General features: G+C 50.8%; 2 protein-coding genes and 1 long non-coding RNA gene across 3 annotated transcripts; 1 reads left to right on the top strand and 2 right to left on the bottom strand.

Annotated features, from left to right (window-relative positions):
• Positions 1–1,149: 1,149 nt before the first annotated feature.
• Positions 1,150–14,234, top strand: pgm2l1 (phosphoglucomutase 2-like 1). Its single transcript, XM_030381840.1, has 14 exons — positions 1,150–1,632; positions 1,980–2,147; positions 3,951–4,057; positions 4,804–4,888; positions 5,332–5,415; positions 6,028–6,224; positions 6,716–6,905; positions 7,439–7,536; positions 8,444–8,624; positions 9,746–9,839; positions 11,759–11,888; positions 12,077–12,263; positions 13,110–13,243; positions 13,470–14,234. The coding sequence occupies exons 1-14, from the start codon at positions 1,516–1,518 to the stop codon at positions 13,570–13,572; spliced, it is 1,875 nt and encodes a 624-aa protein (XP_030237700.1). The 5' UTR covers positions 1,150–1,515; the 3' UTR covers positions 13,573–14,234.
• Positions 9,815–10,426, bottom strand: LOC115561667 (uncharacterized). Its single transcript, XR_003979950.1, has 3 exons — positions 10,356–10,426; positions 9,914–10,104; positions 9,815–9,878 (listed from the first exon to the last, which is right to left on the bottom strand). It is a non-coding gene; the product is annotated as an uncharacterized LOC115561667 (long non-coding RNA).
• A 451-nt stretch (positions 14,235–14,685) lies between the features above and the next one.
• Positions 14,686–15,830, bottom strand: LOC115561666 (olfactory receptor 2G3-like). The gene has a single exon (XM_030381841.1). It carries the CDS (start codon positions 15,768–15,770, stop codon positions 14,829–14,831), a length of 942 nt encoding a protein of 313 aa, XP_030237701.1. The 5' UTR covers positions 15,771–15,830; the 3' UTR covers positions 14,686–14,828.
• Between the last annotated feature and the right edge of the window lie 1,301 nt (positions 15,831–17,131).

The following is a 17,131-nucleotide window of genomic DNA, read 5'->3' as shown; positions in this document are numbered from 1 at the left end:
CTATAGGATGCGGGTTGATCACCGTGAACAGTTCCTCAGCCTGGGAGCACATGAAGACAAACAGAACGTGCAATAGGACATTTTATGGGTTTATTTAGCTAACAGTGACACCACAAGGAGATCAACTCAACTCAAAGAACCAAAGAAGAACAACAAACAGAGTCCGTTGATCAGCTGATCTTGGAAGAGTTCTGACCCAGTCTGGACTGGGACCGTAGACCAGCCCTGGACTGGGACTGTAAACCAGCCCTGGAATGGGACTGTAAACCAGCCCTGGACTGGGAGCATAGACCAGCCCTGGTCCTCAGGCCTAGACCGGCCCCCCCAACCTCCTGCGGGCGTGACCATGTTCTAGTGCTCTCACAGAGCGGGCCCGGCTGGGGGCCCCAGTACCTGCACCAGGAGGGCCCTGAAGGTTCTCCTACACCTCTCTGCTGCACCACACGGGCCCCGAAGGTTCTCCAACCCCTTGCAGCAGCAGAAGGGCCCTGGAGGTTCTCCAGCCCCCTGCAGCAGCAGAAGGGCCCTGGAGGTTCTCCAGCCCCCTGCAGTACCAGAAGGGCCCTGGAGGTTCTCCAGCCCGGGGCACATCAGTCAGTTTGGTTGACCTGGCAGCTTGTGTCTGAGGGGCGTGTCCTCAAGACCCACCTACCCACCAGGGGGCACTAGGACCCAGCAGGGGGCGCTAGGACCCACCAGGGGGCACTAGGACCCAGTAGGGGGCACTAGGACCCACCAGGGGGCACTAGGACCCACCAGGGGGCACTAGGACCTGATGCCCACCAGGTGGCAGTGACGACACATAACGGAATGCGTGCGCCAATAAATACATTATGAATATAAACAGACAATAAATATAAACACAATATAAATACATTATAACTATAAATACAATGTGAATACATTATAAAGAAGTATAAATATAAATACATTATAAATACATTATAAATATAAAAACATTATAAGTATAAATACATTATGAATATAAATACATTACATATACGTTATAAATAAATTATAAATACATTATAAATGTAAAATCCATTACATACACGTTATAAATACATTAAAGCCATAATGTTTAATAGAGTCTGAATCACACTGGATAGGGGGTGGATCCCAGACCGGGAGGCTGGACCCCAGGATGGGGATGGGAGGTGGACCATCACATGACAGTCTGGGGTTTCCCTCTAGATGCACCAGCGAACACGAAGCCGCAGTCCGCAACTGGTTGCGCCGGGTCCAGGTCTATTCCCGGTCCAGGTCCAGTCCCTAGTCCCAACGAACATCTATCATGTCAGCTTCGTGCTTCAGTTCGGTTCACTTCCTGTAAACAAACGCACGTTCCCTTGGAAGCTTCCGGCTAACCAATAGCTAGGCTAAGCGCAGGGCTAGCGCTCCAGCAGTGACAGGAGTCCCTGCAGTCCCTGTAGTCAGGGTCCCTGTCCGGCTCCGGACGGCCTGGTGTCCCGGCGGAGGCGGACTAGACTACCGTGGAGCGGTTCGCCCGGCAGCATGGGCGACGAGCCGGCGATGAACGGGGACCTGAACGCTAACGTTAAGACCCGGTGCTCTGCAACCGGAGACCCGGTACTGGACCAGCGGACTGATCAGTGGCTGTCCTGGGACAAGGTGGGGCTGTTTGGCAAGGGTTTAACTGGAAACCATTAACGTGCCTGTGTGCGTGCGTGCATATGTGTGCGTGACCTGTCTGAAATGTCAGCCAGTTTGTATTTCTAGAGCCTCCCCCCCCCCTCCCCCCATAAAGTCTAGGAGGACCCCCCCCATACAATCTCATAGGACCAAGGTCAACTTGCTGTTTAATCCAAAAATAATCAGGAAAAAACTCTCCAGCCTTTACTGCATGTGTCAGACTCCTAGACACTACTGCTGTGGCAGTACTGTCGGTCAGAAGTACTGCGTGCTCTCTCTAGCTGGAGTATGGCCTGTGGTTCCCTGATGCTTGCGGTGTTCTCCAGAACCCGCAGACCCGCGGGCAGGTGGAGGTGCTGCTGGAGCAGGGGAGCAGCGAGGAGCTGAGGAGGAGGTTCAGCTCCCGGATGGCGTTTGGAACCGCCGGTCTGAGGGCACCCATGGGTGCTGGCTTCTCGTTCATCAACGACCTGACGGTCATCCAGACCACACAGGTAGATTAATACTACCACACAGGTAGATTAATGCTGCCACACAGGTAGATTAATACTATCACACAGGTAGATTAATACTACCACACAGGCAGATTAATACTACCACTCAGATAGATTAATACTTCTACCACACAGGTAGATTAATACTATTACCTCACAGGTAGATTTATACTACCACTCAAGTAGATTAATACTACCACACAGGTAGATTTATACTACTATCACACAGGTAGATTAATACTACCACACAGGTAGATTAATACTACTACCACACAGGTAGATTAATACTACCACACAGGTAGATTTATACTTTACCACACAGGTAGATTACTACTACCACACAGGTAGATTAATACTACCACACAGGTATATTTATACTACCACTCAAGTAGATTAATACTACCACACAGGTAGATTAATACTACCACACGGGTAGATTTATACTGCTACCACTCAGGTAGATTAATACTACCACACAGGTAGATTAATAGTACCTCACAGGTAGATTATTACTACCAACCAGATAGATTAATACTACTACCACACTGGTAGATTAATACTACCACACAGGCCGATTAATACTACCACACAGGCCGATTAATACTACTATCACCCAGGTAGATTAATACTACTATCACACAGGTAGATTAATACTACTATCACACAGGCCGATTTATACTACTATCACACAGGTAGAATAATACTACTATCACACAGGTAGATTAATACTACCAGACAGTTTAGATAACATTCTAACCATTGTTAGATTTCATCTTATTTCTAAACTGTTCGTATGGACTCTGCGTTGTGTATTTTTCGTCGTGGTAGTAATTCTTGAGGTGGAAATCAAAGCAACTTGACAGGTTGGATCAGAGGGTTGAATAGATGGTTTATTCCAGGGTGTAATACAGCGAGATACAGACTTATGCCGCGTTTCCACTGCAGGGTGCGGAACGGATCGGATCGCAAAGGGGCGGTAGGGAGGGGGCGGTATAGCCCAGCTCAGTTCCGAGGTCGCGTTTCCACTGCCGACAGTACCCTTTGTGGTAGGCCGGATGTCGATCGCCGCGGCAGCTACGTAAACATCGTAAACAACGTCTTCCTCCGCAAGAATGCAGACGAACGTCTCCACCTCCTTGTTCGCCCAAGCAAGCTTTTTACGCGACATGTTAATTGTAAAGAATAATACCTCGAGGCTACTGTTTGTTTGTTTTTATCCCCGCGTCACCCGGAAGTGACGATTCTGTCGACCAATCAGCGGAGGGGGGGTGTAGCTAGAATTCCAGGGTACCCTTTCAGGCGTCCTGTCTCGTTTTGGGTACCGCAACGGAGGAGTCCCTAAAATGGGGTCGGAAAGTCCGGGTCAGGCCCACTTTTGGCGGTGGAAACGCGATCCGACCCGCACCTTTGCGATCCGATCCGTTCCGCACCCTGCAGTGGAAATGCGCCATAAGGTTGAGAAATCTATAGTGGACGCGGTTGAGGAGCAGTTTCGAGATGTGGTCATTGGCTGTCGATCCCTCTTCTCGCCGAACCAAAGGGTTGGGGCGAGTATTATAATAAAGAAAACGTGAAGAACAAGAGAACAGAGGCACTCTCACCCTTGATAAGGTATATGGCCCTGGCTATGTCCCAGATGACCAGGTCGGTTCATCCTTGTTGAAACATAACAAATGGCAGAATGTTGGAAATAACACCTTGTATCAGTGTGAGAGACACTGGCCTGTTCCTAGACTAGAAATGTGAACACAGAGAGACACTACAATTCTCATTCTAATCAAACCCTCTCTAATCGGATTCCAGGGGTTGTACGTCTACCTGTCCAGGTGTTTCTCGAACCTCGGTACCAGAGGCGTGGTGGTGGGGTTCGACACCAGAGGTCAGGAGGCCAGCGGCTGCACCAGTGAACGGTGCCTCAATTATCTCTCTCTATTGTCCAGACTCAGTGGATCAGTCTCTATCATATTGAACTCAAAGCAGACCCTCTGTGGACTGCACTCTATTGTATCAACTGTTGGGATAAGACTATCGTATTGTATGAACTTCTAGGAATAAGACTCTATTGTGTTATATGAACTTGTAGTGGATTGGCCTCTATTGTGTTGTATGAACTTTTGGGATAAGACTCTATTGTGTTGAATGAACTTGTAGGGATAAGTCTCTATTGTGTTGTATGTACTTGTAGGGATGAGTCTCTATTGTGTTGTATGTACTTGTAGGGATAAGTCTCTTTTGTGTTGTATGTACTTGTTGGGATAAGTCTCTATTGTGTTGTATGTACTTGTAGGGATAAGTCTCTATTGTGTTGTATGTACTTGTAGGGATAAGTCTCTATTGTGTTGTATGTACTTGTAGGGATGAGTCTCTATTGTGTTGTATGTACTTGTAGGGATAAGTCTATTTTCTGTTGTATGTACTTGTAGGGATAAGTCTCTATTGTGTTGTATGTACTTGTAGGGATAAGTCTCTATTGTGTTGTATGTACTTGTAGGGATAAGACTCTAGTGTGTGGTATGAACTTGTAGTGGATTGGCCTCTATTGAGTCTGCAGCTAGTGCCTGTTAGCCCCCTGCTGTCAGCCCCTGCTGTCCTGACCCTGATCATTTGAACCAGTGAGCATCCAGCCTGCAGCCCAGTGACCACGGTGTGTCCCCAGGCTGGCCAGGCTGACGGCGGCCGTGCTGCTCAGTAAAGACGTTCCAGTGCTGCTCTTCTCCACCTACGTCCCCACACCATTCGTGGTCCGTGAGCGTTCTGCTCGAATGTGCTAACATAGTGTCTTGTTGTGCTATGCCTACTCTAACATGCAGTGTTTTGTAGGCCTATTCTAACATGTAGTGTATTGAAAGCCTAATCTAACATGAAGCATGTTTTGTAGCCTACTCTGACATGCAGTGTGTTTTGTAGGCCTACTCTAACATACAGAGGGTTTTGTAGGCCTACTCTAACATACAGAGTATTTTGTAGGCCTACTCTAACATGCAGAGGGTTTTGTAGGCCTACTCTAACATACAGAGGGTTTTGTAGGCCTACTCTAACATGCAGAGGGTTTTGTAGGCCTACTCTAACATGCAGAGGTTTTTGTAGGCCTACTCTAACGTGCAGAGTATTTTGTAGGCCTACTCTAATGTACGGAGTGTTGTGTAATGTGTATGACTACTCTGACATGCAGACTTTTTTGTAGGCTTACTCTGTAAAGAAGTTTGGAGCTGCAGCAGGGGTCATGATCACCGCCTCACACAACCCCAAAGAAGACAACGGCTACAAGGTGAGAACTTCCTGGTTCACCTGCTTATCCTGAAGGAGTGTGCTCTATCTAGAAGGAGTGTGCTCTATCTAGAAGGAGTGTGCTCTATCTAGAAGGAGTGTGCTCTATCTAGAAGGAGTGTGTTCTATCTAGAAGGAGTGTGTTCTATCTAGAAGGAGTGTGTTCTATCTAGAAGGAGTGTGCTCTATCTAGAAGGAGTGTGTTCTATCTAGAAGGAGTGTGTTCTATCTAGAAGGAGTGTGTTCTATCTAGAAGGAGTGTGCTCTATCTAGAAGGAGTGTGCTCTATCTAGAAGGAGTGTGCTCTATCTAGAAGGAGTGTGCTCCATCTAGAAGGAGTGTGCTCCATCTAGAAGGAGTGTGCTCTATCTAGAAGGAGTGTGCTCTATCCAGAAGGAGTGTGTTCTATCTAGAAGGAGTGTGCTCTATCTAGAAGGAGTGTGCTCTATCTAGAAGGAGTGTGCTCTATCTAGAAGGAGTGTGCTCCATCTAGAAGGAGTGTGCTCCATCTAGAAGGAGTGTGCTCCATCTAGAAGGAGTGTGCTCCATCTAGAAGGAGTGTGTTCTATCTAGAAGGAGTGTGCTCCATCTAGAAGGAGTGTGTTTCGTGCAGGTGTATTGGTGTACAGGAGCGCAGATCTCCTCCCCTCACGACAAGGAAGTTCTGCGGTGCATCGAGGAGAGCGAGGAGCCCTGGAGTGATGCATGCTGGGACGCCGGACTAGCTGACCGCTCCCCTCTGAAGACGGACCCCCTGGTGGAGGTGACCAGCAGCTACATGGAGGAGCTCAAAGACCTCTGCTTCCACAGGTACAGACAGACTGAGGTGTTCTATCACTGTTACATACTTTATCTCCTGGGGATAAACTAGACTACGTTCTGTCTTCTAGAGTTAAACTAGACTATGTTTTTTATCTGCTAGAGTTAAACTAGACTGGATTTTATATCCTGGTGTTAAACTAGATACTTTTTTATCTTCTAGAGTTAAACTAGGCTATGTTTTATCTTCTAGGGTTAAACTAGACAATTTTTTATCTTCTAGAGTTAAACTGGTCTATGTTTTACCTCCTGGTGGGAGACTGGTCTGTGTTTTACTTCCTGGTGGGAGACTGGTCTGTGTTTTACCTCCTGGTGGGAGACTGGTCTGTGTTTTACCTCCTGGTGGGAGACTGGTCTGTGTTTTACCTCCTGTTGGTAGACTGGTCTGTGTTTTACCTCCTGGTGGGAGACTGGTCTGTGTTTTACCTCCTGGTGGGAGACTGGTCTGTGTTTTACCTCCTGGTGTTAACTGTGTTCTTCAGGGAGCTGAACCTCTGCTCTCCGCTGAGATTCGTCCACTCTGCGTTCCACGGCGTGGGGCATCGCTACGTCCAGCAGGCCTTCAGCGTGTTCGGCTTCCCCCCGCCCATCTCCGTCCCGGAGCAGAGGGACCCCGACCCAAACTTCTCCTCCCTGCGCTGCCCCAACCCTGAGGAGGGCCACTCTGTGCTGGTACGAGACCCTGGAGCTGGTCTCAGCGCAAGATCTGACCCAGGGTTCCCAGTAGAGCCTCTAAGAAAACATACCACCTGTTCTGTCGTGGGGAAGTTAGTCTGGACTATTCCCTGGTGGTGGAGTTAGTCTGGACTATTCCCTGGTGGTGGAGTTACTCTGGACTATTCTCTGGTGGTGGGGTTAGTCTGGACTATTCTCTGGTGGTGGAGTTAGTCTGGACTATTCTCTGGTGGTGGAGTTAGTCTGGACTATTCTCTGGTGGTGGAGTTAGTCTGGACTATTCTTTGGTAGTGAAGTTAGTCTGGACTATTCAGTGTTTGGTAATTTAGTCTGGACTATTCTGTGTTATTGTCATTAGTCTGGACTATTCAGTGTGTTACTGTATTTAGTCTGGACTATTCAGTGTGTTACTGTATTTAGTCTGGACTATTCCGTTTGTTACTGTATTTAGTCTGGACTATTCAGTATGTTACTGTATTTAGTCTGGACTATTCAGTGTGTTACTGTATTTAGTCTGGACTGGTTTCCAGGAGCTGTCTCTTCGTCTGGCGGAGAGCGTTAGCGCGCGGATTGTGCTAGCGACGGACCCTGACGCCGACCGCCTGGCCGTCGCAGAGCTGCTACCAGGGTAAGAGCTAGGCTAACCATGCTAAGGGCTAAGTTAACCATGCTAAGAGCTAGGCTAACCATGCTAAGAGCTAGGCTAATCGTGCTAAGAGCTAGGTTAACCACGCTAAGAGCTAGGTAAACCCCGCTGAGAGAGAGTCTAACCCCACTGAGAGAGTCTAACCCCACTGAGAGAGAGTCTAACCCCGCTGAGAGAGAGTCTAACCCCGCTGAGAGTTAGTCTAACCCCGCTGAGAGTGAGTCTAACCCCGCTGAGAGAGAGTCTAACCCCGCTGAGAGAGTCCAACCCCACTGAGAGAGTCTAACCCCACTGAGAGTCTAACCCCACTGAGAGAGAGTCTAACCCCGCTGAGAGAGAGTCTAACCCCGCTGAGAGAGTCTAACCCCGCTGAGAGAATCCAACCCCACTGAGAGAGTCTAACCCCACTGAGAGTCTAACACCACTGAGAGAGAGTCTAACCCCGCTGAGAGAGAGTCTAACCCCACTGAGAGATTCTAACCCCGCTGAGAGAGAGTCTAACCCCGCTGAGAGAGAGTCTAACCCCGCTGAGAGAGAGTCTAACCCCGCTGAGAGAGAGTCTAACCCCGCTGAGAGAGAGTCTAACCCCGCTGGGAGAGAGTCTAACCCCGCTGGGAGAGAGTCTAACCCCGCTGGGAGAGAGTCTAACCCCGCTGAGAGAGAGTCTAACCCCGCTGAGAGAGTCCAACCCCACTGAGAGAGTCTAACCCCGCTGGGAGAGAGTCTAACCCCGCTGAGAGAGAGTCTAACCCCGCTGAGAGAGAGTCTAACCCCGCTGGGAGAGAGTCTAACCCCGCTGGGAGAGAGTCTAACCCCGCTGGGAGAGAGTCTAACCCCGCTGGGAGAGAGTCTAAACGTGGTCCGTGTCATGGTGTGGGCCTGCTCGCAGGTCGGACTGGAAGGTGTTTACTGGGAACGAGCTGGCTGCCCTGCTGGGATGGTGGATGTTGTTCAACTGGAGGGAGAGGAACCCCCCCCCCGCGGACCCCAGCAGCCTCTACATGCTGGCCACCTGCGTCTCCTCGCGCATCCTGAGGACGATGGCGAAGCAGGAGGGCTTCCGCTTCGAGGTAGGAGGCCCCCCGCCGCTGGCCCCCCGCCGCCGGCCTCCCGCCGCCGGCCCCCCGCCGCCGGCCCCCCGCCGCCGGCCCCCCGCCGCTGGCCCCCCGCCGCTGGCCCCCCGCCGCTGGCCCACCGCCGCCGGCCCCCCGCCGCCGGCCCCCCGCCGCCGGCCCCCCGCCGCCGGCCCCCGCTACATCACTCCTCTCCCCCGGCGCCCCCTAGTGGCTGACATCTGCTCACTTAGGCTGCTCCTTCAACAAGCATGCTGTGACATCAGCAGAGATAATAGACGATTACAAAGAGACTTAAGGAGGTGTATTATAGGGGGTGTCTGTCTGTCTGTCTGTCTGTCCCTCCCTCCCTCCCTCCCTCCCTCCCTCCCTCCCTCCCTCCCTCCCTCTCTCTGTCGGGGACAGCCTTAAAGGCAGTGTGTTACAGGTGGGGTCTGTCTGTCTGTCTGTAGGAGACAGAGTTAAAGGAGGTGTATTACAGTTGGTATCCGTCCGTCCGTCTGTCTGTCTGTAGGAGACAGAGTTAAAGGAGGTGTATTACAGTTGGTATCCGTCCGTCCGTCTGTCTGTCTGTAGGAGAGAGTTAAAGGAGGTGTATTACAGTTGGTATCCATCCGTCCGTCTGTCTGTCTGTAGGAGACAGAGTTAAAGGAGGTGTATTACAGTTGGTATCCGTCCGTCCGTCTGTCTGTCTGTAGGAGAGAGTTAAAGGAGGTGTATTACAGTTGGTATCTGTCCGTCCGTCTGTCTGTCTGTAGGAGAGAGTTAAAGGAGGTGTATTACAGTTGGTATCCGTCCGTCCGTCTGTCTGTCTGTAGGAGAGAGTTAAAGGAGGTGTATTACAGTTGGTATCCATCCGTCCGTCTGTCTGTCTGTAGGAGAGAGTTAAAGGAGGTGTATTACAGTTGGTATCTGTCCGTCCGTCTGTCTGTCTGTCTGTAGGAGAGAGTTAAAGGAGGTGTATTACAGTTGGTATCCGTCCGTCCGTCTGTCTGTCTGTAGGAGAGAGTTAAAGGAGGTGTATTACAGTTGGTGTCCGTCCGTCCGTCTGTCTGTCTGTAGGAGAGAGTTAAAGGAGGTGTATTACAGTTGGTATCCGTCCGTCCGTCTGTCTGTAGGAGACGCTGCCTGGGTTCAAGTGGATCGGTAAGAGGATGGTGGAGCTGAGCGACGCCGGACACCAGGTCCTCTTCGCCTTCGAGGAGTCAATCGGTTAGTCATCTAGCAACCCCTCACAGCATACCAGCTGACCTAACTAACTAGACCCTGCCACGCTAACAGCTGACCTAACTAACTAGACCTGCTCCACACTAACAGCTAAACTAACTAACTAGACCCTGCCACGCTAACAGCTGACCTAACTAACTAGACCTGCTCCACACTAACAGCTGACCTAACTAACTAGACCCTGCCACACTAACAGCTGACCTAACTAACTAGACCCTGCCACACTAACAGCTGACCTAACTAACTAGACCTGCTCCACACTAACAGCTGACCTAACTAACTAGACCCGCTCCACACTAACAGCTGACCTAACTAACTAGACCCGCTCCACACTAACAGCTGACCTAACTAACTAGACCTGCTCCACACTAACAGCTAAACTAACTAACTAGACCCTGCCACGCTAACAGCTGACCTAACTAACTAGACCCGCTCCACACTAACAGCTGACCTAACTAACTAGACCCGCTCCACACTAACAGCTGACCTAACTAACTAGACCCTGCCACACTAACAGCTGACCTAACTAACTAGACCCTGCCACACTAACAGCTGACCTAACTAACTAGACCTGCTCCACACTACCAGCTAACCTAACTAACTAGACCTGCTCCACACTAACAGCTGACCTAACTAACTAGACCCTGCCACACTAACAACCCTACTAACTGGGGGTCTCACTGCAGTGTGGTGGTCCTGGGGGTCTCACTGCAGTGTGGTGGTCCTGAGGGTCTCACTATAGTGTGGTGGTGGTGGTCCTGGGGGTCTCACTGCAGTGTGGTGGTCCTGGGGGTCTCACTGCAGTGTGGTGGTGGTGGTCCTGGGGGTCTCACTGCAGTGTGGTGGTCCTGGGGGTCTCACTGCAGTGTGGTGGTCCTGGGGGTCTCACTGCAGTGTGGTGGTGGTGGTACCGGGGGTCTCACTGCAGTGTGGTGGGGGTGGTACTGGGGGTCTCACTGCAGTGTGGTGGTCCTGGGGGTCTCACTGCAGTGTGGTGGTACTGGGGGTCTCACTGCAGTGTGGTGGTGGTGGTACTGGGGGTCTCAGTGTGGTGGTGGTACCAGGGGTCTCACTGCAGTGTGGTGGTCCTGGGGGTCTCACTGCAGTGTGGTGGTCCTGGGGTTCTCACTGCAGTGTGGTGGTGGTGGTACCGGGGGTCTCACTGCAGTGTGGTGGGGGTGGTACTGGGGGTCTCACTGCAGTGTGGTGGGGGTGGTCCTGGGGGTCTCACTGCAGTGTGGTGGTCCTGGGGGTCTCACTGCAGTGTGGTGGTACTGGGGGTCTCACTGCAGTGTGGTGGTGGTGGTACCGGGGGTCTCAGTGTGGTGGTGGTACCGGGGGTCTCACTGCAGTGTGGTGGTGGTGGTACTGGGGGTCTCACTGCAGTGTGGTGGTACTGGGGGTCTCACTGCAGTGTGGTGGTACTAGGGGTCTCACTGCAGTGTGGTGGTACTGGGGGTCTCACTGCAGTGTGGTGGTGGTGGTACTAGGGGTCTCACTGCAGTGTGGTGGTACTGGGGGTCTCACTGCAGTGTGGTGGTACTGGGGGTCTCACTGCAGTGTGGTGGTACCGGGGGTCTCACTGCAGTGTGGTGGTGGTGGTACTGGGGGTCTCACTGCAGTGTGGTGGTGGTGGTACCGGGGGTCTCACTGCAGTGTGGTGGGGGTGGTACCGGGGGTCTCACTGCAGTGTGGTGGGGGTGGTACCGGGGGTCTCACTGCAGTGTGGTGGTGGTGGTACTGGGGGTCTCACTGCAGTGTGGTGGGGGTGGTACCGGGGGTCTCACTGCAGTGTGGTGGGGGTGGTACCGGGGGTCTCACTGCAGTGTGGTGGTGGTGGTACTGGGGGTCTCACTGCAGTGTGGTGGTGGTGGTACCGGGGGTCTCACTGCAGTGTGCTGCAGGGTTCCTGTGCGGGGCCATGGTTCCTGATAAGGACGGGGTGAGTGCGGCCGTGGTGGTGGCAGAGATGAGCTCCTACCTTCAGACCAAGCAGCTCAGCCTCACCCAGCAGCTGCACTCCATCTACCAGAGGTACGCACCGCACGGTGTGTGTGACGGTGGGCGTTGTGTAACAGTGTGTGCAGAGTGTCTAACAGTGTGTGTTGTGTAACAGTGTGTGCAGAGTGTCTAACAGTGTGTGTTGTGTAACTGTGTGCAGAGTGTCTAACAGTGTGTGTTGTGTAGCGTGCGACTGCGTTACCTGCTGCCTCTCTCTCCAGGTACGGGTTCCACGTGTCCAGGACGTCCTACCTGCTGTGTGACCACGCCCCCACCGTGCTCCGCATCTTCAGTCGGATCCGGAGCTACGAGGACGGCTCGTACCCGCGCTCCTGCGCCGGTCACCGGGTCGTCTGCGTCCGGGACGTTACCGTGGGTTACGACAGCAGCCAACCAGACCACAGATGTGTAAGCGTCTCCTCCAAACTATGGCTGTAGTTTGGAATTTAAATGGTTCTGTAGTTTGTAAGTAGTGTTATGTTTCCTCCAGCTTGATATAGCTGATATAGTGTTACGGCTTCTGTAGTTTAATCCTAGGGTTATGCTTTCTGTAGTTTATTTCTAGTGTTTTGCTTTCTGTAGTTTATTTCAGAAATAAACTACAGAAAGCATACCACTAGAATTAAACTACAGAAAGCATAACACTAGAAATTTTCTAGTGTTATGCTTTCTGTAGTTTAATTCTAGTGGTATGCTTTCTGTAGTTTATTTCTAGGGTTATGCTTTCTGTAGTTTAATTCTAGTGGTATGCTTTCTGTAGTTTAATCCTAGTGTTATGCTTTCTGTAGTTTATTTCTAATATTATGCTCTCTGTAGTTTAATTCTAGTGGTATGCTTTCTGTAGTTTAATTCTAGTGTTATGCGTTCTGTAGTTTAATTCTAGTGTTGTGCGCTATGTAGTTTGATTCTAGTGGTATGCTTTCTGTAGTTTAATTCTAGTTTTATGTTTTCTGTATTCCTGTCTTTTTTATTTTTTTCCTGTAGTTGATTTGATGTTGAAGGCTGCTTTTTTCTTTTAAGACATGTATAAAGACATTATCTCTTACATTCCCAAATGGCTGATCCATTTTTAACCAGTTTTTTCCTTTATACTTAGGGCAGGAATTTATTTTCTTTACATCCTGACGGCAATCTTTAAGTCCACCTCTGGGGGTGGTATGGTCGAGCGTAGCCTCAGGCCAGCTCTGGGGGCGGTATGGTCGAGCGTAGCCTCAGGACGGATAGACCACCTAACCCTGTCGTCTTCCATTCTAGACGCTTCCAGTCACCAAGAGCAGCCAGATGATAAGCTTCACTTTAGCCAACGGTATCCGCGCAACGCTGAGGACCAGTGGAACCGAGCCCAAGATCAAATACTACTCCGAGTTCTGCGCTGAGCCCGGAGAAAGGTGAGCCGTCTGTCACTAGTGAAGTTATTACAGTTATAAACCGTTCACTATTACAACTTATTACAGTTCACTAGGACACGATGAACCGTTCCCTAGGTTAAACAGTTCACTAGGACACGATAAACAGTTTGGCTAATTTCTGGTCCGAGGGTTAATATTTTCCTGACCCCTTTCTCTCACCCCTCTCTCTCACCCCTCTCTCTCTCACCCCTCTCCCCCCCTGCAGGGAGGTGTCTGGTTTGGAGGCGGAGCTCGAGGAGGTGACTCGAGTTCTGGTGGCGGAACTCCTGGAGCCTGAGAAGAACCTCCTGATTGGCCGATTAGCCTGATCGTATCTCTCTCTGTCTCTGTCTCTCTTTGTCTGTCTGTCTGTGTGTGTGTGTGTGTCTCTGTGTCTCTCCCCTCCCTGGGAGGCTGAAGGATTATAATAGCACTAGGCTCATAGAGCAGGTGAACCTTCAGGGTCCTGATGTAGTCACAGAGCCCTCCCCCTCCTTCAGGGTCCTGATGTAGTCCATCCCCCTCCCCCTCCTCCTTCAGGGTCCTGATGTAGTCAGAGTCCCTCTCCCTCCCCCTCCTCCTTCAGGGTCCTGATGTCGTCCCTCCCCCTCCCCCTCCTCCTTCAGGGTCCTGATGTCGTCAGAGTCCCTCCTCCACCTCCTCATGGTGGTGTTGTGTTTGACGTAGCGCTGCTCTAGCTGTCCCTGTAGTTCCACTCCTGCCTCAGACTGTCTGAAAGGCTTATTTATTTTTCTATGTACATATCTAAAGCACAAGGTGAGCGATGGGCTGTTGTTTAGATCGCTGATCGCTGGTCAATGTGGGGTCTTAGTGGACGTACCAAAGTGTGGCTGGACTAGGGAAGAGTTCTGATTTGATACAGATTAGACATTATATAATATAAGACAAGTGTTGTTGACTAGACTGAATGTAAGAACCGATGGCCGAATGCTGGTGCTCCTCAAATAAAACCAAATGAAGCCACAATGAACTCGACTGTTCATTTAATAAACAGTACTGAGATGTCCCCCAGTTATCTTCAGCTGCCTCCAGGCCTTCTGGATATAAAGCAGGCTTACATCGTGTCTGATGGCCAATCCCCCCGTCACATCGATGCAGAACACATCTTTACAATGTCCAACAAGGCTCTTTCATCACCCATCAAGTGTGTCATGTTGACTCTCTACACACTGTCCCTCCTCTGAGACCATACACCGCGCTCCGATCACTGAGGACTGCAGACTCAAGCTGCAGAGGATACGCCTAGGACTTATGAAACAGAATCATTGTCATCATTATGTAACTGTACATTTATGATACAGGGGACATGCTTATGATGTATGAAACACTAGATTTATGCACAAAATATATTCTAACTGATGTATTTGTACATTGATGCAGAATAAATACATGTTACTATGAGGACTACATGTATGCTGCACAAGACATTATTTCGACTTATGAAACATCAGATTTCTTCCCCAGGTATGCACACCCACCAGCTGTGGGTGTGTACGGTCTGACCAGCGGTGGCCTCCCTGAGTCTGTCCCCGTGGTTCTGATGGTTCTCTGTGGAGGCCGTGTCTCAGGTGAGGGGCCGCACCTTGCTGCCCCCCAGCCCCCGCAGCAGCTGGCTGTGGATGCGCTGCAGGTTCATCCCGTAGACCAGAGGGTTGACGAGGGGCGGGACCACCAGGAACTCGGCCGCCATCAGGTTGCTAAGTGCCGGCAGGTTGTACGGGTCGCCGTAGCGGGAGAACAACGTGTCGAACATCAGCGACAGCGTGAACACGGTGAGCGTGGTGACGTGCGGCAGACACGTCTGGAAGAACTTGCGGCGGTTGGTCTTGGAGGTCCGCGAGGCCTGGATGATGTTGGCGTAGGAGACGGCGATCAGCAGCGCCTGCAGCAGGTGCACCACCATCAGCAGGAAGCCGTAGAGGTTGTTGGCGCTGGTGTCGACGCACGACAGCTTCACCACCGCCCAGTTGGTGCAGAGGATCTTGTCGACGTGCAGGCGGCAGAGGGGCAGGCGGCTGGTGAGGAGCACGCCCACCCCGCTCTCCAGCAGCGCCCAGCTCCAGGTGAGCAGCAGCAGCTGGGCCACGCGGCGCCACGTCATGATCAGGTGGTACTGCAGCGGGCGGCAGATGGCCACGTAGCGGTCGTACGCCATCACCGCCAGGTTGGTGTACTCGCAGAACACGTAGGAGTAGACGGTGAAGATCTGCGTCAGGCAGCCGCCGTACGAGATGAGCTGGGAGTCGGCCAGCAGGTCGTGGAGCAGCTTGGGGTAGAACCCGGACGCGCCGTAGACGCCGTTCACGCACAGGTTGCAGAGGAACACGTACATGGGCTCGTGGAGGCTCTTCTCCACCACGACGATCAGCACCACCGTCAGGTTGGCCAGCACGGTGGCGCCGTACAGCAGCAGGCTCACCGCAAACAGCAGCTGGCGGTTGGCCTGGGTGTCGTTGAAGCCGTGCAGCGTGAACACCAGCGCCGAGTTGTTCCCCGGGTCGAACATCGTCGCCACTGGGAGCAGGTGGAGGAGCAGGTGGAGGAGCAGGTGGAGGAGTTAGATCAGCTGCTGGGACGCTGCTGCACACACGCTGACACTCGGCTCCAACAAACGACCGTTATTCTAGATTATTCTAGAGAAAGTGATACACGCGAGAGGAGCAGGCAGCCGGTGGTCCAACGATTTATATATAAATGGAGGTAACTGTACATTTATGATACAGAAGACATGATTGACGAAACACTAGAATTATGCACAAAATATATTCTAACTGATGTAGCTGTCCATTCATGCAGAATGAATAGTGTAACAGCTGGAGCCTTCGGCCCACAGAGCAGACCAGGGAGGCTGACCGGAGACGTCTCCCGCTCAGCGCTTTATAGAGAGGTGCCCTGAGACGACGAGCAGAGTGACAGGTCGCCCTACAGAGTCACCCCATGGGGTTGCCATGGAGACCGCCTCCGAGCAGCCCTCCTGGCCGACATCACCGTATACTTCTTTATCACTTCTAGTCATCTTTCCAAAATGTAATAAGATACATTAAGCCTTAAACCGGTCTATTCCAGTAGTCCACTGGTATACTGGCCCACTCACGCTAACCTTATCTGATCTAGATCTGGATGGTCGAGATGAGTATGCTCAACAGCAGTCCAGTGGTCCAACTCAGGTCAAATGTTCAAATGCCGGTCAAATGTTTGGATGTTTAGAGCAGGACCTCCAGATGATATTTGGTGACCTTCCTACAAACGTCCCTTTGGCTCGAACCATAAGACAATCGATTGAATTAATGGTGCAAGTGTGTTTCCTGTACAGTACATTAATGTACTGTGTATACATGAATGAACTGTTAGGACACATGTACAGCATACACATTAATGTACTGTGTATACATGAATGAACTGTTAGGACACATGTACAGTATACACATTAATGTAGTGTGTGTACATGAATGAACTGTTTAGCCCATCATTAATTGTGAACACCCCACCGTGCAGTAAGCACATTTATGTAATGGATAAACATGAATTGTGCATTCAATATGTACATTAATGTGTAAACGGTGAATTCATGCTACATGAATGTACGTATACTGTATATTAATATGTTCAGTATACATATTCATGTACTGGACATACATTAATTCACGGTATGCACATTGAGGTGGCATTAATTTAATCTAGATATTGAAAGAGCTAGCCTGCTGTACTATCACTCTGTAATGTTTGTAGTTGTTTTTGCTTATTCACAGACTTTTCTTTGACAGCTTCAGTTAAAATAAGTTAAATATTTTCTCATGTTCTCATGAGATCGGGGGTAGAGACTGCTACGTTCGATATCTAAAACCACACTTATTCCATTCTTTGTGT

Source organism: Gadus morhua, chromosome 16 (assembly GCF_902167405.1).
Source record: "Gadus morhua chromosome 16, gadMor3.0, whole genome shotgun sequence".
NCBI lineage: Eukaryota > Metazoa > Chordata > Actinopteri > Gadiformes > Gadidae > Gadus > Gadus morhua.
The sequence above is the reverse complement of the archived record's forward strand: the minus strand, read 5'-3'. Positions and strand labels throughout refer to the sequence as shown.